The following is a 20,876-nucleotide window of genomic DNA, read 5'->3' as shown; positions in this document are numbered from 1 at the left end:
AAGCAATACAATCGTTTTTAAATCAATAAACTCCTTTTTAAATCAATATTTTGTGTCAAATTATTGATTTATTTGGTAGGTAGCCATGTAATAAGCGGGATAATGTAGAGCGAGGCAGTTGTTAGCGAATACAACCCCTTTAGGCTGATTCAAGACCTCGGGCCGGTTTCACAAAGATAGACTTTGACTATGGCTTAGATATAGTAGATAGTCAGATTTCAGATAGACATCAAAACAAAAAACATGGCGGATCGAGTAAGCGCATTCAACTGCTCAGTGCAACCCCAGCGGAAAATATGTGTTTGTTGGAGGAATATAACAGTTACAAGGACATTTTACTTGGGAAATTAACGAAGAATGTAGTAACAAGAAGAAATGTTTAAATTATGAGCCATTTTCCCTTTTCTTTTGGCTGTTTGTAATGTTTGTAAGTGTGTAATTAAGTCAGTCTTTATTTTTGTGAAACAGTCTAACTTGCATTAGACTAGTCTATGAGCAAATTTTAGACTTTTCTAACACTATAGACCGGTCTAAAATAGCTTTGTGAAACCGGCCCCTGCTGATCAGCCTGTCGGGGTTGTATTCGCTATAACAACCGCCTCGCTCTACATTATCCCTATATGTGTATGTTTATGTGTGTATATTTATTTTTTTATTACGTTTTTTACGTTTTTTCTCTCGTCATTTCCACAGACCCCCTAGTACTTTCCTTGCAGTGTGTGAGTGTTGCTGTATCAAAAGCCCATATTTTCAGTCTGCAGTAACAAAATTAATGTATATGCGGGACATACAGTTACGCCATATAGTATATTTATTATGCTACAGATGTCATAGATTGCAAACTGACAAAGTCTGTGTTCATAAATAGAGGCCTAGTAATTCAACATGCAGCTTGCTTGTGTATTGTGCATATTAAAAAGGTGCCATGAGGTCATATGACAACCATGTTGAATATTTTAGCTTGAAATAGAGAAGAACTAGGCTACTATTTTAAAAAAGCAGTGGTGAGAAGTTGGATAAAATCACCCATCGATCAACAAGCTAAACTTATATAGTTTACTCTGGAAAAATATGCAATGCAAATATTGCACAAGACATCCATGTGTTGTGAATGTGAGTGTTTAATAATCAACTGTGTTAATTACAAGTAAAAAAAGTGATACAAAATACAAGCAGATAAAAAATAGCATATTTCATTAGTTTTAACACAAAAAATTAAAGCAAAGATATGCCATAGCCTTATTACTTTTAATATACATATATAGTTGTACCATTTACATAAAGTAGTCTGTTTTATAGTCTACAAAGAATGTCCTTCTTCAGTCAGCTAAACTTAAGCTACTAACTTGGAATATAGTCCAGTGGACTATGGACAGGAAGCGTCTTCAGAGGGTGATCTATTTCCTGCACTGACTCACTGCGCATGTCATTTAAGGATGTTTTCACTTCTGTGGTTCTGTCATATGGTAAAGAATGAAGGCTTATGGCTTGTTTTAGTGGTGTAACATGGCAACCACGTGTCACAATCACATGATCTGGCTCAGAAACCCTGGGAAACTGCCACAACTGTGTGTCCTCCTGCTGCCGGTGTGTCTTCATGTGGGCATTCCGACTTTTCACCTTCAAAAACACCCTATTAAAAGAGATATATCATGAATCAGACCGCAACCACTGTGATTCATAACTGTATGAAGATGTTTCTGTTTTTGAGTCAGGACGCAGCTTACTTTCCACACTCACTGCAGGGAAAGATGAGGGCTGAATCAGTATCTCCGCTGGTGGTGCTGTTGGAGGGAGAACTTCTCACAGAAGCCGAACCCAAAGACTGGGTCACCGTGGGCGCTTTGTGTTCGGCTGGAGAGCTACAGAGCAGCCGGAGATTGTTCTGGTTCCACGTTTCTCCATTTGTCTGCTGGGAGAAAAATGGTAATAGTTTACCCAGAGACAAATGTTTACTTGTTCCAACCCCATGTTTCCTTAGAACAACAGTATAAGTTTTATTAAAACAACCGTAATAAGTTGCAAAATGGACAACGCCATAAAAAAAGCATGCAACTCGTGCACTATATACCAAATCATACGCTATATACCAAATCATACAATATCTTTGTCTGAGTAACTTATTCTGTTTTAACTGTCAGTAAACTATTCTGGAATAAGACTCTTCAGAGGGAAAGATTATATGTTGTATGGAGTACTTATAGATGGTGCTTTTATAGTGTTTTTGCATCTTGACAGAAGTTGTATGGAAAAGACCCATTGTGAAAAAGAAGTGTACTTCAGCATACTTTTAAAAAGTCTACTTATTACAGACAATATACTGTGCCTAAGTGTTAACTGTATGTGAAGTTTTCAGAAATGTAATTGCGTAAAATTCTCCTTTTGTGCTCCACAGAATTGGTTTGGAACTACATAAAGGTGAGTAACTAATGACAGCATGTAATTTTAGATTGAATAATTATCTAATCATCTTATGTTTTTATTTTATTTATTTTTTTAAAGCAAATCCTAAAACTAAAATCAACTTGTATTGTTAGCAAAGAATTGTCTTCATTATTAGGAATATGCAACATTTGTTGCTGTATTGAACCGAATAGGTTATACTATATATAACACACATTTACATTTTATATAATGCAACAGACTGAACATTATCAACAAGGGAATTATATATCACTGAACAAGATGTAGGGGTGAAGTCAGGTTGATTGGGACACATTTTGCCATTGAGATGACTGGGAAAAAGTGCCCCAATCAACCTGAATTGTTTTCCAGGGTGTTGCTTTGATGTTGCTAAAGTGTTCTGGGTGTTTTGAACATGTTTCTCTTTGGTTGCTAAGGTGTTCTGAGTGGTTGCTAGTAGGTATGCTAACGATTAAGTTAGTTCATTTAATTGATAAAACTTATCGATGGGTCGATTAAGCAAGGTCATCATCAGAGCGTGTAGTTCCCTTTCAAGTCGGTCTCTCAACATTGCATGCTAATGCTATGGGGTATCCCTCTCCTTCCTTGAATACTGAAGCCTGATTGCATCACGGCAGTTAAAATTACTGGGCAATGGCGACTGAGAGTGCAAGCTATGGGTGGAGCCATTCACTATATAGCTCAGTGCTCAGTGCCATTGCCTTAGAATCTTTCTCTTCCTCTTTCACGAAGCAAGCATCGAATTCTTCTTGCCGTTGATCTCTTCTTTAAGAGGACAACACTTTCTCTCGCCTTATGTGTTTTCCAGCAGGAAGAAAATGTCCATCAAGGAATGTCATGTGTGTGTGGTGGACCCATCGAGCTCCCCGACATGTATGATGCGTGTGTTTTCTACTTGGGCCATGCTCATTTCTTTCTGTGAGGAAATGACAGTCAGGACCCTATGTGCCAGGGTTTCCACAGTCCTGAACTGTGCTCTGGCTGCCCCCTTGCCTCCACCTCCCGTAGCGGAAGGAGAGGCAGCCACGTGCATTAGGCCCCTGTGATGTTCGCACGTCGACGCAGCTCCAGCGTGTGCATCGATTGGGGTCTCCTGTGTCCTATTCTGAGACCAGCTTTCTCTCCTCTGATGAAGCCTGTAACCTGATCTCTTTTGGCACTGCAGGCGAGGATGACGATGATGACGTCATGTCCACTGTGGCCTCTGACTCGGGTGATTGGTCCTGTCAGGAGTTTGAGGCTCAACGCAGTGAGGTGACCGAGCTTCCAGCTGCGGTGGATGAGGAGCTGTTGAGGATTCTTTCAGAGACTGTTAAGGACCTGGGCCTCAACTGGTCACCACCGGAACAGCCAGCAAGGTTTCTGCAGCAGGGTCATGAAGCTGGCGCCCCCCCAGATACCCGCTCTATTGTCCCCCGAAGTCCAAGAAGAAATCTCATGGGCTTGCTGCACCCTCTCTTCTGTCGACAGAGTCAATTGTTTGGGGCATACCAAACCGCAGCCCTTCGAGGATGCAATTGTGGCCCACCTGTGCCAAATGCTTCCCTAGAAGCCGTGCCGTGCCACTGCCCTCAATTCCAAAAAGACAATCATGGCAGCTGGGCAGGCAGCATCTGCCATTCATACTATGGCGGTGCTGCAAGTCTTCCAGACGAAGATGCTGCAGGCCTTAGACGAGAGGGGTCCAGATCCGGAGGCTTCCAGGAAGCTGCAATCGGCCACTGACTCATGGCGATGAAGAAGACCGCCCCAGGGCGGTCACAGTATGGGCAGCCTGGTGGTCCTTCAGCATCACTTGTGGCAGACATTGAGGCATTTGCGTGACTCAGAGAAGGCCCCACCGGCCTAAACATTTTCTGAAAAGTTACGCACGCTCTCACTCAAACACGATAAGCAGGTCCCCGAGTGGCGTGAGCCCTGTGCGTTCACTCACTCTCAGCTCAAGTGTTCTCCCAGCATGCACTGGTGGTCTAACTTGTGCAGAGGCTGTCAATATCACCCTTCTAAAAGAGAGCGTCACACTGTCGCCACTGGGAAGCGAGCCACCTCAGGTACATCAGAGCGCTACAACCTCTCTCACTGCGCCAGTGCATAGCGTGCGCTTACGCTTATAAACACCATCACAGGCAGTTATACGCTTTAGTTTGCATGTATCAGCTTCTAGATCACTTGCAGTGCCTAGGGCTGTCTATCAATATGCAAAAGAGCATGCTCCATTCATCACAGGGCATCAAGTTCTTGGGCATGAACCTAAATTTGTGTTTGATGTGAGCACACCTGTCTCGAGCGCGTATGTTCTTTGCTCAACTCTCTGAAGTTTTCTCTGAAGTGCTTTCAGAGGTTGCTGGGACTGATGGAGTTGTGTGCCAGCTTGTACTCCTGCATATGAAACCACTTCAGCTGGCAAAGAGGCCAGATGTGCATTTTGGTGACTCGTGGTGGCTGTATGAGCACGCTAACCCGACAGTGGTGTCTTGCATCAATCACCAAGAGGGTATTCACTCTCACCCGCTGGCGGAGCGTCTCCTTTTGTGGGTGGACGGGAATCTCCTATCAATGCGGGCAGTTTATGTCAACAGCCATCTGAATTGTGGCACGGACATGCTGTCCAGAGGTGGCACGGTCCATGGAGAATGGAGAACGCTCCCCTGTGGCCAATTCCATTATGAAGGGACCTGTTCTCTCAAGCGATGGGCACTATATGACATCCCAGACCAGCGTTGTGGAACTGGCAGGTCAGCACGAGAGGCAGATGTTGATTGTGCTGCAACGCATGCTGGAAACTAACACGGAAGCGAGAGCCCCCTCGACCAGGCGCCTTTATGCCCTGAAATGGAAGGTCTTCGCCTCATGGTGTAAATATTTAAATGAAGACCCAGGATTTCTACAGGACTTTTTGGATAATGGGTGCACGCCATCCACTTTAAAGGTGTATGTGACTGCTATTTCTGCTTTCCATCTGCCCACTGATTGTCGTTCAGTGGGGAAGCACAATTTGGTACAAATTTTACTCACTCTGGCGTGTGGGAAGAGAGTGGGTGACTTTCATGCTTTATCTACAGAACAGCTTGTCTGGAATTTGGGAAGGATGAGTGTATAGCCAGATTGACACACAGACATGGCTATGTGCCCATGGTGCTTTCCATGTCATTTAGGGCACAAGTTATAATGCCTCAAGCGCTTGCTCCTCAGGGGACTGTGCCTGCGCTACGCGAAAGTTTCGAAACCGCCTTTGGATGTAATTGGATTGTGGAAACAATAGCATTGGCGTATGCTTCTGAGAATGAGATCTTTCCTTTTGGAGTTTGTGCTCATTCTACTAGGAGTGTGGCTTCTTCATGGGCTTTGGCTAAAGGGATGTCGATTCAGGACATCTGTCTAGTGGCAGGTTAGTCTTCTCACCAACACTTTTGCTAGATTTTACAACCTCCCATCTTTTGCACTGCATGTTTTGTCTGTGCAGTGAGGTGACAACTGATCTGCTATTGTTTGTCTGCATTGAACCTGGGCACACGCCCCGTGAGAGTGAGGTGGTTTTGACTAGGTCCGATACTCAGCTATGTTCTGTATTGGAGCATTTACTCTGTTTATAGTCAGTGCCCTGACTACTGAACTAGGGAGCTGATTAAAACACACCCAATGTGTATTAACGTCTTCAAGCCATTCAGTGGATTAGGTAGGCTAGTCATTTAACCAAGGGTCTAAAATACCATCCAAACAAGTGATTTTACTGAACGTTATAACTACTTGGTTTATGAGTGATGATCTTCCAGTGCTGTTTCAGCTGTGCACTCCTATTCATGGTAAATCAAGACCTGTCAATCTAAGCGATCAAACCAATCCAAGTGAGCTCCAGCTGTAAAACAGTGTCCGATTGGTCTCTACACCTCCTCCCTAGTTGGTTGAACTTTCAAATGATGTTTGAAAACACTTGATCGCAATGCGATCGGATCCCGGAAGTCCTAAAGCTTTAGACGAGCAGCATGTCATGTCACTCCGTGATCAACACATTGTCTTATGTTGTGTTTGGGCTCGTTCGACACCACCTGCTCTAAATAAAGATATGCTATCTACTAAGGGTTACTAATGCTGCGCGGAGTTACAAATCAAAACGTGGCGCTCGTGTATACTGTTTGCAGGTGTGTCGACGACGCTTTTTCATACAAATACTAAATTTATAATAAAGTTTGGTCTCTAACTCTAACTGAAACAAATATGCTTCTTGTATTCTGCTAGTTGAGACCTTTTCAACGACAAATGACACAAGTCTGTTATGTAGGCTACTTGATTTTACAGATCACATTTTCATGGAACGCAGTTATTTTTTTCATGCTATGAAAATAGAGCACTTTTAGAGAATATGTCAGCAAATTAAAAGCACGTATGATGGCCATATTCCCTATATTCACTGTAAAGCCAAGTTTCTAAGCTTTAAAACGACACCTATTTGGTGCTAGATAAGCAAGTGGTTAAGTAACATGATAACTTAGTAGTGCCCCTGCTTCGGATTTAAGAGGTTTAGGTTATTGAATAATCGATTACTTGATCGTTAATTTAAACAGTGAATTTATGTAAATTGACATCCCTAGCTGCTAGGTGATTGCTACACAATAACACAACTTAGATTATACACAGCACATATACTGTAGATGAGTGAGTGCATGAAATGTCACAGAATGCAGAGGCAGAATACAGCATGTTTTAGAGAAAGGTGTGAGGTAAATGACAGGAAGTGGAGAAAGCACCTAGAGGTTTCAGTATGTACACAGATACTCACAGAGTTTGACACTTCACAGACAAACACAGCGCTGGAGTTTTCTGATATTTTGCTGTTAGATTCTTTGTTCGGTTGTGCAGTGTTTATCGCCCAGTCTCCCTAATGAAATAAATAGGCTATACATTAAAAATATTTATTACTATAGATCATTCAAATTCAAATCAAATTTACAGTCAGTTTGATGTAAGCGAATGACTGTAGTAGCATTTCCCATTTAAGTCTTTTTACACTCTATGAATGTAATAATGTGACTACAGAAAGTATGTATACACCTAAATCACCCTTAAAAATGTCTGAATGTCTTTGAATAAGATAACATATCAAAGCGTCTGCACTTCACAATTCATCTTAAGTGTTTAAACACTGAATCTTAGGTCACTGCTTTTGCCCCCCAGAGGAGTATTACTAGTAACTCACCCGCTGGTCTTGAACAGGAGTAGCCAGAGCTGTACTGATTCTCGTACCCAGACGCAAACGTTTTTTCCACGTGTAATAGTACTCGACACACTGAGACACTGACTTTGTCTTGACCTAAATAAATAAAAAACATTCTTACAGTCACCAAACCAAATTAATGCTAATTTGTTTACAGAAAACAAAGTTTATTATTTATTGCATGACTGCAACTACCATTTTCTGGACGAGATAGAAGTCTTTGTGATGATTTAAAAGTGCTTTGTTCAGCTGCCGTTTCTCCTGAAGTGTCCACCTGTCTGATCCTAGTTGATGACAATAGAAGAAATACTGTAATGTGATGCATTTAGTATTTTAAGTCCCTTTACTTAATTAATAATCTTATTATACTTCCTCAGAAAGTACATTTCTTGCATATGAGGATAGCACAGTAAAAAGAAAGACACAATTAATGTCTCTTTTTATTTTTGGGTACAAAATCTTTTGAAGAGTCACGCACCTGCGTAATGATAGTCTGTTTTGAGGCTGGATGTGTTTAGCGTTGTCAGGAGAAGCTTTTCCAGGGTGTTCTGGAACATAATAGTTATTTTAAGGCTTTTTAGACAAGTTTTAGTGTCATGAAGCGATTATAAGAAATATAATTACCATAATATCTCCTCTGCACTCAAAAAGACTGTGAAGGACATATTCTGTGTTTGCTCCACCACCAGGCAGTACACTAGAGCAGGCCATTTTCAGAAGGTTTTCCACTAAAAGGGGGAGGGGAAAATCAATGGAAGTCAGATTTTTGGACCTTTTTTTTTTTTACTGTGGACAAAAAAAAGGATCTTTTAAAATGGATACAAATTACTTGTGCACCGTATTAATCTATTTTGTTTTGTGTAACATTGTTGGCCTAGTTAACTTTATTACTTTGTGAATTTTATGTTCTGCTTTGCATTGTTCATAAGAATGCCCGCTCTGCATTGTAAAATCACTGCAGATGCAGCATTCTTTAAGCACAAAAGTGAAATACATGTGTTTTTAGTTACCTTTCTGCTGGTTATCGGGGGTATCCAGGTCTTTGGTGGGCAACCACAGAAGAACAGCATTATGGGTATCTTCCTCTATGAGGGCTTTACTCTTAATGTTTGGGATCTTTGCTTGAAATTCTTTACCAACATTAATGTGACTGTAGAGAACATGTAAGAACTGTTTATTTACTGGTTATTTTAATCTGACATTATTAAAATGTAATAAATAAAGCAAGCAGTTGACCGTAAAATAATTTGCAATTACACATTGTTCAGCTTAAAGATGAAGTGTCTAATGTTTTCGATCTTATTATGGTTTGTACAGTGAGGAAAATAAGTATTTGAACACCCTGCTATTTTGCAAGTTCTCCCACTTAGAAATCATGGAGGGGTCTGAAATTGTCATCGTAGGTGCATGTCCACTGTGAGAGACATAATAAAAAAAAAAAAAAATCCAGAAATCACAATGTATGATTTTTTAAACTATTTATTTGTATGATACAGCTGCAAATAAGTATTTGAACACCTGAGAAAATCAATGTTAATATTTTGTACAGTAGCCTTTGTTTGCAATTACAGAGGTCAAACGTTTCCTGTAGTTTTTCACCAGGTTTGCACACACTGCAGGAGGGATTTTGGCCCACTCCTCCACACAGATCTTCTCTAGATCAGTCAGGTTTCTGGGCTGTCGCTGAGAAACACGGAGTTTGAGCTCCCTCCAAAGATTCTCTATTGGGTTTAGGTCTGGAGACTGGCTAGGCCACGCCAGAACCTTGATATGCTTCTTACAGAGCCACTCCTTGGTTATCCTGGCTGTGTGCTTCGGGTCATTGTCATGTTGGAAGACCCAGCCTCGACCCATCTTCAATGCTCTAACTGAGGGAAGGAGGTTGTTCCCCAAAATCTCGCAATACATGGCCCCGGTCATCCTCTCCTTAATACAGTGCAGTCGCCCTGTCCCATGTGCAGAAAAACACCCCCAAAGCATGATGCTACCACCCCCATGCTTCACAGTAGGGATGGTGTTCTTGGGATGGTACTCATCATTCTTCTTCCTCCAAATACGTTTAGTGGAATTATGACCAAAAAGGTCTATTTTGGTCTCATCTGACCACATGACTTTCTCCCATGACTCCTCTGGATCATCCAAATGGTCATTGGCAAACTTAAGACGGGCCTTGACATGTGCTGGTTTAAGCAGGGGAACCTTCCGTGCCATGCATGATTTCAAACCATGACGTCTTAGTGTATTACCAACAGTAACCTTGGAAACGGTGGTCCCAGCTCTTTTCAGGTCATTGACCAGCTCCTCCCGTGTAGTTCTGGGCTGATTTCTCACCTTTCTTAGGATCATTGAGACCCCACGAGGTGAGATCTTGCATGGAGCCCCAGTCCGAGGGAGATTGACAGTCATGTTTAGCTTCTTCCATTTTCTAATGATTGCTCCAACAGTGGACCTTTTTTCACCAAGCTGCTTGGCAATTTCCCCATAGCCCTTTCCAGCCTTGTGGAGGTGTACAATTTTGTCTCTAGTGTCTTTGGACAGCTCTTTGGTCTTGGCCATGTTAGTAGTTGGATTCTTACTGATTGTATGGGGTGGACAGGTGTCTTTATGCAGCTAACGACCTCAAACAGGTGCATCTAATTTAGGATAATAAATGGAGTGGAGGTGGACATTTTAAAGGCAGACTAACAGGTCTTTGAGGGTCAGAATTCTAGCTGATAGACAGGTGTTCAAATACTTATTTGCAGCTGTATCATACAAATAAATAGTTAAAAAAATCATATATTGTGATTTCTGGATTTTTTTTTTTTTTAGATTATGTCTCTCACACTCTGCACATACGATGACAATTTCAGACCCCTCCATGATTTCCAAGTGGGAGAACTTGCAAAATAGCAGGGTGTTCAAATACTTATTTTCCTCACTGTATACCTTAAATCATGCAACTTGAGGAGGTGGGATATTACTTTTCTAAGTGAATAAGCTTTTTTTTTCCCATCTGGCAGACCTGATGGAAAAAAAAAAAATATGAAATGGGAGGGGAAAAACTATTTCAGTGCTTCTGCATTCGCGTGAAAAACCCTTTTGTTCTCTTTTTCTTTTCTTTTCTTTTTTTTGCGAGCAAATGCAAAGTTTCTGGGTAGAAGTTTTGGGAGTGAACACAAAAGCATTGAAATATATTTTTTTCTTTCATTTCATACTTTTCCATCACCATGTGCCCATATTATCATAAAGAAGAGAATACCACTGAGACTTGAGGATGAACTCTGGGTATTAGTTGGGCCAGTAAAAAAAACTACCTAGCAACACCATAGCAATCGTATAGCAACGCCCTGGCAACCACCCACAACACCAAGCATCATGGCAGCAGCTTTTCACAGGTAAAACATTTCATTTGTTGCCATTAGTGGGATTGAATTTAAACCCATATTATCTTTATGTAAAAACAATTACTTACGGAGTTACATTAATTGCTTTTTCCCTTGAAGTCTCACCACAGTCATCCTTAACACCTGTTAGTTATAGATAAAGATGGATAATGCATATTATAAAGATGAAAATACAGCTACTGTAACAAGCATTCACCATGCATCTAAAATAAAGGCCCGTTCGCACCAAGGATGATAACTAAAACGAAAGCAGGATAGATTCTGATTGGTTGTCAATGTTTTTATCGTTCGTCAGCTGGAAATAATAGTTCTGAAAATGATTCCAAACACATCGTGCCATTTTTGTTAGTTGAGGTGTATACTTTAAAATTTTTAGGATCATTTTTAGAATTATATCTTTATTTTCATAGTTATTGTCCTTGGTGTGAACAGGCCAGAATTCAGTAAAAATAACTCTTTAATGTTTGTTATTGTCATAAAATCTAGAGATATAATAATCTCCACTACCGTCTGCAGGAGACCCACTCTTTCCTCTTCCGCTGACAGCACTGAAGAGGCCCGAGCCCGGGCGTATGGGGCTAAGCATTGGTGGAGGAGTGTACGGCACGTCGTCCCCCATGCTGCTTGCTGTCCTCAGCTGACTGCGGAAGAGCACAGCGCCTCGGGACTCCTGACCGGCACTGGGCGGAGGAATCATCAATGGGACCAGACAGTGGCGGTATCTCTTTTTTACCTGCTTTGGTGCACATTCTTCATCTGAGACGGATCTCTTTATCTAGAATGCGTAATGAGAAATCAGAGATTACATAAGTTCATTTGATAATACTGAAGCTATGAAAAACATTGTTTGAGTAATTTTTAAGTAACCAAATGATGTAGTTTTAAAGTGATTTTACATGGTTTCATGACAGGATTGAATTTATTCAATTGTTTTTTTTTTTTTTGTCATATCACTGAATTATACTATACAGTATAACTAGTGAACTGTTTGCAAACAATAGCACATACAGTATTAGCATGCTAAATGTTAAGTCTTCTCTTTAAATAAAGCGGTAAAAACATATGTATGTACCAGTCTTCAGCCTAAGCTAAAGTTCTACTCTTCCTCTCAACTTAATGTGTAATTATTCTAATTGACAACATTGTTCCTTGGAAAGCATACTGGAACTACACTTTCAATTATTTCAAAAATCATTTTCAAGTACTTAATTGGTTTACATTTGTCCCACATTATTTGTTCTAGTACATTGTACATTTTAGAGAATAGCAATAACTAAAAGCAGATAAAGTCAAGTTTAGAAGATAATTTCTTTGTGTGTGTGTAGATCACAAATCATATGATTGAAAAGACTGGACAATCTGTGTTTCCTCATTTTTTCAGAGTTGAATTGGATGTAGAGGCAGTTTAAATTTTTTTTTTTTTTTTTATGCAGTATTGTAGTGTTTATTAATGAATGATTTATCATTATTATTTTAAAATGCATGTGCCCTTGTAATCTTTAATCAAAACGCAACCTGTCACTCAGATCACAGCAAACAATGATTCAACCATCCAATCAATTCCCAACGGTCAAAATTAAGTCCCGCCCTTCCTTTTTTTTTCTTTTTTTTTTTTGTCTGAGAGGTTTCACCCGAATATACAGTATTTCACAATAGAGAAGGAGAGATTTTCATAATGTCAGTTTCATGCCGACTTTAAATAGCCAACCCAATCTCACAAGAAAATTGAACTATTTTACAAGCTGGTGATTTCATATAAATTTGTACAATAAAAAAAAAGGCAGCATAAAGGTCCACCCCTAAACAAGTCAGTGGGGTGTATGCAGATCATTAAAAAATTAACAAATGAGATTGTACAAATTTATAAGTTTAGCCTCCACTTTGTCAAAACATCAAATAGTTAGAATATGCCATGAGATTTTGTGAAATGTTTCTTGAAATAGCCTTTAGTTTACATCACAGCCATAAATTTACCCCTTGCAAATCTGGTGGCAGAAGGCATTACGTAGAGGCATTAGGTGTGTGTGTATATATATATATATATATATATTATAATATAATATAATATAATATAACGTTTTTGAAGATTTGTGAGAAACTAAATATTTGAAGTTTTTTTTTTTTCTATTTCTAATTTTGAGCCATCGTCAGTCTTATTCTCAGAAAGCTGAAGTGATGTTCAAGATCAGCAGTGGCTAAAAATAACTGTATTAATGCCAGAAACTCACACAGGAAGGGTGGTTGTGTACAGACGCGAGGGGTGACTGTGCACCGCACTTAATTAAACCACTTTGATCATCTTTCTGCTGGCACAGAAGGTTGAGCATAAGTTTGGTTGGGGTCTGGTAATCCTTGACGGGTACTGACACAGGTAAGATGATGGGGTTGGTTTGAGCAACCTCAGTAGACAGATGAATGTGCCCGTCTTTCTGTTAAAATAAAGAAACTTGAATCAGTGGGGCAAATCAGCATGCCGTATTTCATGCAAACCTTTGCGTCTTTTACACAAACAACTCCATAGATGATCAAAATGAGTGTGGTTCGTACCATTTTGATGGATGTGGGGTGTGTTCGCAGTCCTCCATGTGAGCGCATGTGGCCGTTCAGTGCCGGAAGACTTTTGAACTCCCTCTGACATACGGTGCATCTCATCTTTGTATGAGATCCCTCCTCTCTCGACAACCCAGGTTCTGCTCTACAGAAATCCAAATCCACATACTATATTATACAGTAGTCAACATTTGAAGTGGATCAAAAAAGTTTTTTATTTTTGAACAAAACGGGTATTGTTCAAAATTCATGTATAACTTTGAAAGGTTTTCATCCACTTCAAATGTTGACTACTGTATTATATATAAATAATGCAAGTTATTTTTCCTTGCCACAGTTGCCTTTGGTTTGCACACTTAGGGGCTAAAGGTATTATGCACAATGTATTGTGTAAGTATTATGCCATGACTGCTTTACCATGTTAAACCGCTTTGGAGTGGGCGATAATATCAGATTTTTTTTTCCTGTCATTTATATGCATCACTTAGCAACTGTGTCAATGATAAACATCACCAAATAATAATTAGGCTTGTCACTACACCAAATTGTTATAAATTATTTTACCCCAACCTTACCCAGACTCACGTTATGCGGTATATTCTATAGCAAATCTTCACTGCTTGATTTATAATATTACAAAATGTAAACTATATTATCGTCCAGCTCTAATCTGCTAAATGCTGCATGAAGATATATTAAGATATGAGAAACCTAGCATAACATGATTTTCTGTAATGCTGCTTCGAAACAATGGGTATTGTGAAAAGCACTGTAAAAATAATTTTGACTTGACTAAATTGATAAGTAGGGTTATGGTTAGAGTCAAACCTGAAATGAGGTGAAATAGCCTCATCTTGAATATCTGGTGAAGATGCCTGCAAGACATTTTTGAGAAACCTTTAACGTAAATAAAAATGAGTTGCTAATGAAGTATTAAAATAAAAAATACAGTACCTGTGACCACTGAGGCGCATGTGCGGTGAGATGATGAAAAATATCTCCTCTCATAATCGCCTGTGGAAGAGCTTTGCAGACCCCTGAACTCTTGCTCTGATAAAGAGGACTGCAAAGATCTTCACTTCTTTGAGGGAAGTTGAAACCAGATTGATCTTCTTTGGGACTTGAAAACACAGGTGTGCTGGGTGCGGAGTGGTCACTAAACATGTTGTTTTGCTTTGCAGGGATTGATTGATCTTGGGACTGAAGGGTGAGGTAAGGATTGCCAGGTTGGGAAAGCGAACGAAGATGCTGTTGGTCCTGGTAATGGAAGATCTGCTGCTCTGGGACTTTAAAGTCTTGACGGTGGCCGTAGGTTGGTGATTGAGCAGGTTCATGGCTCTCTAGAGAGTCATTGTGATTTTTATGTGCAAATATCCCTCTTTGTTGTTGATTCAAGGCCATTGGATATGACATTGGGTGGCTTTGATAACCGTGCTGATGATGCCAAGGGCTTTGTGGCTTATGGAGACTCCTGTTTACCTGCTCCATGTTGTTCACTTTCTGTTTGTGTTGCTGGTATCCATAGTGAAACTGCTGGTGGTTTTGGTAAAGGCCGTGCAGTGAATGTTGGTTCTCTGACAGATGGAAGCCGGACTGTTCACATATCATTTGCGTTTGGCCTTGGATGACCATCGTGTTAAAAATGGGAGACTCCAAGGATTGCCTGTCCGATCCTTCTGGAAGACTTTGAGGTAAGTGCAAACCCCCTGAAATGTGGTTTTCTGAGTGCTTATCATCTGTTCTGTTACTATCAACAAAGAGAGGGTGAATATTTTTTGTAGGGAAGGCCTGCGAGAATGAGTCCAACCTTTGAGGATGAGAAGCACTGCCGTTGTCTTTGCAAGTCAGTGATGAGTTGTTCTGAGACGTGATGTTAAACGGGTAGATTCGATTAGTCTCTGCTAGTTCTTCATGAGAAGAAGATCCCCATGATGACCTTCCAAACTGATCATATTCCCAGTTCCCGGTACTGTTTGGCATGTCAATCATTGGAGAAAGTTCATGTGCTGGAGTGCCAGGAGATGTTAGTTGCTCGTGGTTGAGTAGCGGAGACATTGGAGATGATTGGATCAAGCTTACGTTAGGTACACCGTAGTGAGTTGCTCCCAACGCACTTGGGCTGTGCTGGTACAAATAGGTCCTGTTGGTGTGGTTGTTGAACTGATTCGTCTCGTACAGGTTTTCTGTCATCTTTAGAAAGATTAAAGTGCCACTTCTGTACTGTTAAACTAATGGTTTGAGGGGGATGTAATTACATGGAGGTTTGAAAGTCACCATGAAACTTTTCCATCATTGGTTATTCCGTCAGCGGTTTTCAAAAATAGCGTTTTCCTGTAAGACAAGACAGAGCAAGATCTTATTTTTTTTTGAAAGTTTACATAGACAAAGTTAAACCTGCACCAGTTAATTGTGCACAATAAGATCAGAACCTGTTTTATACACGCTACCATTCAAATGTTTTAGGTTAGTAATATATATTTTTTTATTTCTATTTTTATTCTGCAAGGATGCATTAAATTGATCAAAAGTGACGCATACATTTATAATGTTTCTAGATTATCAAAGAGGGGGAAAAGATTTCCACAGTTTCCACAAAAATATGAAGCAGCACAACTTTTTTTTTCAACATTGGTGATAATAATACATTTTTCGTAAGCAGCAAATCGGCATATTAGAACGATTTCTGAAGGATCATGTGACACTGAAGACTGGAGTAATGATGCTGAAAATTCAGCTTTGTCACAGGCATAAATTACATTTTTAAATATATTCAAATAGAAAAGTTATTTTAAATTGTCATAATATTTCACAATATCATTTTTTTTTTTTTTTTTTGCCTTGTTTATATAAATGCAGTCTTGGTGAGCAGAGGAGACTTTACTGTAGTGCACATTTTAATTTCATGTCGACTTTAATACATGTTGTTCACAGTTTATTTCCATTTTATTTTTTCAAACACTTGTCAAAGTCTAGATCGTGTCTGAGATTAATTTGTTCATTTTTCATACCGACAGGAATCTGTCTTTAGCAAACTAATAATATCTTATTTTTCCACCCACAACAGATACAGTAAATTCACACCATGACTCAGTCTGAGGCTTCCTCTTACATCTAGAATATGAAGTATAGACACCATCTTATCACTTCCTGTCACATGGTCTTCTCAGAATATAGGACGACAGTTTGATCTGTATCTAAGAGCTCTTTGAAAGATGCTGCTGTCCTAAAAAAAATATTATTTTTGGTGTACACACATTTTCACACAAATTCAATCTCTCATGGCAAAACTGGCTTAAAAATGTACTTGCCTCTACTAAAATAAAATTTCTACCTCTAAAGTATTACCAATCTGAGGTTTGTTTTTACAAAACAATGTCTGCAAATGTACAGATTAACACATGTACTTTTACCCATTTGTGGTTTGAGAAAGACCAAGTGTTGAGTGTGTTGTTTGAAGCAAGTGTGCTAACAGATCATTCGTTCAACTTTCTGAATCAGATTAACACAGCATCTGAGTGTCAAAAGGCTCAAGTGTGCACTGTGGTTTTGAAAGTTTCCATCTTCACTTTACTCAGTGCGTGAAGCCGTCAGACTCTGACCAGTGAGTGGAACAAGGCGACTGTTAGACCTTTTGAAGTAAACTTAAAAGTGACAATGTGTGTGTACAGACAAACAAAACTGAAAGATCTGTACTTTCTCGAAAAAAGACACTACTGAGGCACAACATCATCTCAACCCTCGTCCATTTAAAAAAAAAGAAAGAGAGAGACTTAAAAACTAAACAGTCTTTAAGTTAGCACCAATTGAAGGCTTGTTTATTTTTTTTTTCTGTCGGCCCCGTTTTTTCTTCTTCTTGGTTTAACATGTTCAGCTTCATTGTATGACCCTGTACATTATTAACAGTTTTTGGAATTCAGTAGTTGTGCATCACACATTTACTGAGACATAGCTGTAGTTACAACAATTGGTGTAATATGTGTAAAAATTATTCTTTACTTCTTTTTTTTTTCTCCATCAAACTGTTCGGGTGGAATATTGGAATTCATGAAGATGATAAATTCTATATATATTTTTTTTAAATCTATTATTTTTAAGAAATAAATTATTATTGTAGTTTAAAGGTGACGATTGTTATAGATTTCTAAGCATGAAATTATGGGTCACTTTTCAGTTTTATCCCCTGCATTATTATTTTTTGATTGAAATACTTATGAATTTAACACCATCATATTTAAATACTTTGTGTGTATTTGCATAAAATTAAAATTGCATCGACTCTTGTGCGCCTCAAGCAAAAAATAAATGACAAAAATCTGTTTTTATGACTGTTAATCTCAACATTAGCTGAGTAACTTGAGTTTACGTCTCAAAGGTCACATCTCAAGTTTCATTTATACTTATAGCTAAACTTTATCTATTCTTGAGGTAAACCCACCTCACCTAGTGCTCACTACAGTACAGTCGACTGTTAAAACACTGTACGTGTGTTTTCAATTACAAGCATTGTTACAGCCACAGCTACTCAAATATTTGGCTCAACATATGTTCGACTGCATTGAGCTCTTAATCATATCTGTGCATACAGTATAACACAATCAAAGTTTGCAACTCCGATCCACAACCCAACTGAGGTCAATGTATGCAAGTATTACATTATGCACTGACTGTATACTTACTGATCTGTAAACAGAATGTCACAATTAAAATTAAACACTTTTTGCTTGCACTTTATTTTATGATGTCTTCGTTACACTATAATTATACGTTTAAGTACTGAGTAATATTAAGTAACTAAATGTACTTACTGTAGGGTTAGGGTTTGGTTTATTGTAAGTTGCATGTAATTATGCATAATTTATACTTATTACTGTTACACTTTATTTTATAGTATGTGTACTTACAGTGCACTTGGTGTACTGGTTATATAAGGTAACTACATGGGTTAGGTTTCGGGGTAGGTTCAGGGTTAGTACCTAATTATAACCCAGTTATTGTACGTACATGCGGTCGGAACAGGACTTTAAAATAAAGCGCTACCGTTATTACTATAAACTGCTTGTAACATATGTAACAATGACACTAAAATAGTGTTACCCACTTTTTTTTTCTTTTTCTTTTTTGTTTATTATTTGCATTTAAAATAGTCTTGAGCAGTTTGGGCCTCTTTAGAAGATGCACATGCTGCATGTATTTCTGTGATAAAAAGTGATCATGCTTACCTCACTCGTTTCTTTATGTCCGTAATGCACTTTTTTAGTGCATCAAAATGACCCATCAAGATGCAGTGAATACCATAAGATGCAAAACCATATCATAACAAACATAGACGAGGTCGGCACAACGCACAAAAAAACCCCTGAATATCTCAAAAGCACTTCTGAAAATGGGAAGTAAGTTCAGTTCATACTGCTGACTAATGAATTGTGCTTGTGTTCTCTTATAACTGCAGCAAATGTCTAAAGGCCTGAGTGGGTTCAAGGAAGTTCAGGAAATGTCATCTTTCTCTTTAAGCTCAGAGACTTCCGGGGTTATAACCACAAGCTATTTTCTCAACCTGCTATTATTTGTCTCATAGCTTCATCTGTAAAATGGAGGAGGATTTAAAAAAAAAAGTGGGCTTTCTGATGGTACATGGTGCATAGAAAGCTATATTAGAATCTGTACTGTCAGAATCAAAGTCTACAATGACAGTGTTGTTGTACATGGCATCCTACAATGTGCATCTTTCAATCCAATCAAATGTAAATGTTGCCAATGTAAATTATGGTTGCATTATTCTTGTATCAACTTAGCCACACTTTTTCATTCACACATTGAGAATGGTCAGCGTTTCTGTGAATGTGTCCTGTGGTGAACGTGTACTGGCAGAGATTTGCTGCCATCAGCAGTTTCATAGTGAATAATGGTTTTTATAGGAGTTGATGGTCTCCTTTAATTAAGAGTTATGTGTGCTTTCAATGTGAATAAATCATGCATGTATAACTGAATATGAATTTTACATCTATTTCCTTATGTTTATGCTTGCTTGTAGGCCTGTTGATGTCCAGTGAACAGAATACTTGCGGCACCGTCTTACTAATCTTCATCTCAAATCGGTAAGCTAACAATATACAATGCATATGATTATAAATCTGTAGTTATACACCCACCACTACCAAAAGTGATTTTTAGTTGTATGTTATAGGAATCTCTTATTTATGTAAGGACGAGAGCCTTTTGTGTTATAAAAAAGGTTGTTGCATTGATTTCACTGTTAATAAAACAGACACTGACTGCGTTTGCGTGCATGAGAATTTAATCCATATCAGGTCATTTATGCGTATGTAACCGTCATGTAAATGCATCAACCCAATTACTATGAGCAAGTGATGTGCATGCAAACATGGTCACTGATCAGATCACTATTTGCTACTATAAGTGTAATTAGTTCTAGGGTGTTTTCTCTCTTGGTTTTCAATGTTTTTCATTATATTTTATTTTTAAAGGAATTTATCGCGCAGCAACTAATGTTTTAAACATTTTTCACAAGATTTCACAAAATAGGCCCTGTTTGATTTTTTTAAAAAGCTGACTTTAGCTTTAAGAAATAATGAAATTGGTTCTGCAGTAGGGTTTCATCATCATCTTATCTGATCATAAAGTTGCACCTGTTAACCGAAACCTTCTATTTCCATCTGCAGTTAAATAGTTGAGGCAGTTTAGTGCAAATTAAAAGTTTAAATGTAGGAAACAAGGTAATAGTAAACTAAAGGAAGCAATAGATTATGTGTAGTTTTATTTTAGACTGCTCTAATTTGAATGCATCAGAATGGGCTAAGGTTGTTAAATTATATTTTTATGAACTGAAAGGAAATTTATATCAATATATTTTCACTCAGTGTCATAATCTGCTTCCATTTTGAGCTTCATTAAATATAGTGTTTGGGTTTGGCAAAAACCAAAAGTACTTACCTTTTTTAGAAAGTAAAAGGACACAGGATGAAGCTCTGAATAGTGTTCATTTGTCATCTTTCAGCCGAAGGATCCAGGATCACATGACACAGACACACACTGCCATCAGCTCCAAGAACTTTTTTTTTGTTTCCAAATAGCAGTTCAGTTTTCAAGATCGTAAATCTATCAAATGTAAAGCTGCAATTCGGTGGACAGATCTGCAGTGAACATCAGTAGTGCCCTCTGCTGTAAAACGCACTTCCGCTTCAACATCCTCTAAACACACTTTCACTATGACACAATATGGCACACACACCAAACTTTAACATAAGAGTTTTTAAATTTATTTATTTGTTTGTTTGTTTGTTTAA

General features: G+C 38.7%; 2 protein-coding genes across 4 annotated transcripts in view; one reads left to right on the top strand and one right to left on the bottom strand.

Moving 5' to 3' along the window:
* Positions 1-681: 681 nt before the first annotated feature.
* Positions 682-20,773, bottom strand: LOC311281256 (transcriptional-regulating factor 1). 3 transcript variants are annotated; one of them, XM_084394052.1, is made up of 15 exons: positions 20,524-20,773; positions 14,527-15,903; positions 14,401-14,447; positions 13,570-13,717; positions 13,251-13,451; positions 11,530-11,797; positions 11,091-11,145; positions 8,647-8,786; positions 8,261-8,364; positions 8,115-8,184; positions 7,832-7,920; positions 7,619-7,732; positions 7,202-7,300; positions 1,728-1,912; positions 682-1,633 (listed from the first exon to the last, which is right to left on the bottom strand). In XM_084394052.1, exons 2-15 carry the CDS (start codon positions 15,760-15,762, stop codon positions 1,342-1,344), a joined length of 3,048 nt encoding a protein of 1,015 aa, XP_084250178.1. In that variant the 5' UTR covers positions 15,763-15,903; positions 20,524-20,773; the 3' UTR covers positions 682-1,341. The 3 variants fall into 3 exon arrangements, with proteins under 3 accessions (XP_084250178.1, XP_084250180.1, XP_084250179.1); XM_084394054.1 differs by having other exon boundaries at positions 1,728-1,909; XM_084394053.1 differs by lacking the exon at positions 20,524-20,773 and adding an exon at positions 18,792-19,030.
* The window catches only part of ptk2ba (protein tyrosine kinase 2 beta, a), a 43,905-nt gene continuing 38,166 nt past the window's right edge, over positions 15,138-20,876 (top strand). The window contains exons 1-2 of the mRNA XM_084394056.1: positions 15,138-15,263; positions 19,604-19,667. The gene's annotated coding sequence lies outside the window, so the exon portion shown is untranslated. The remainder of the gene's footprint in view (positions 15,264-19,603; positions 19,668-20,876) is intronic.

The sequence above is a fragment of the Rutilus rutilus genome (assembly GCF_951802725.1).
Source record: "Rutilus rutilus genome assembly, chromosome: 21".
NCBI lineage: Eukaryota > Metazoa > Chordata > Actinopteri > Cypriniformes > Leuciscidae > Rutilus > Rutilus rutilus.
The sequence above is the reverse complement of the archived record's forward strand: the minus strand, read 5'-3'. Positions and strand labels throughout refer to the sequence as shown.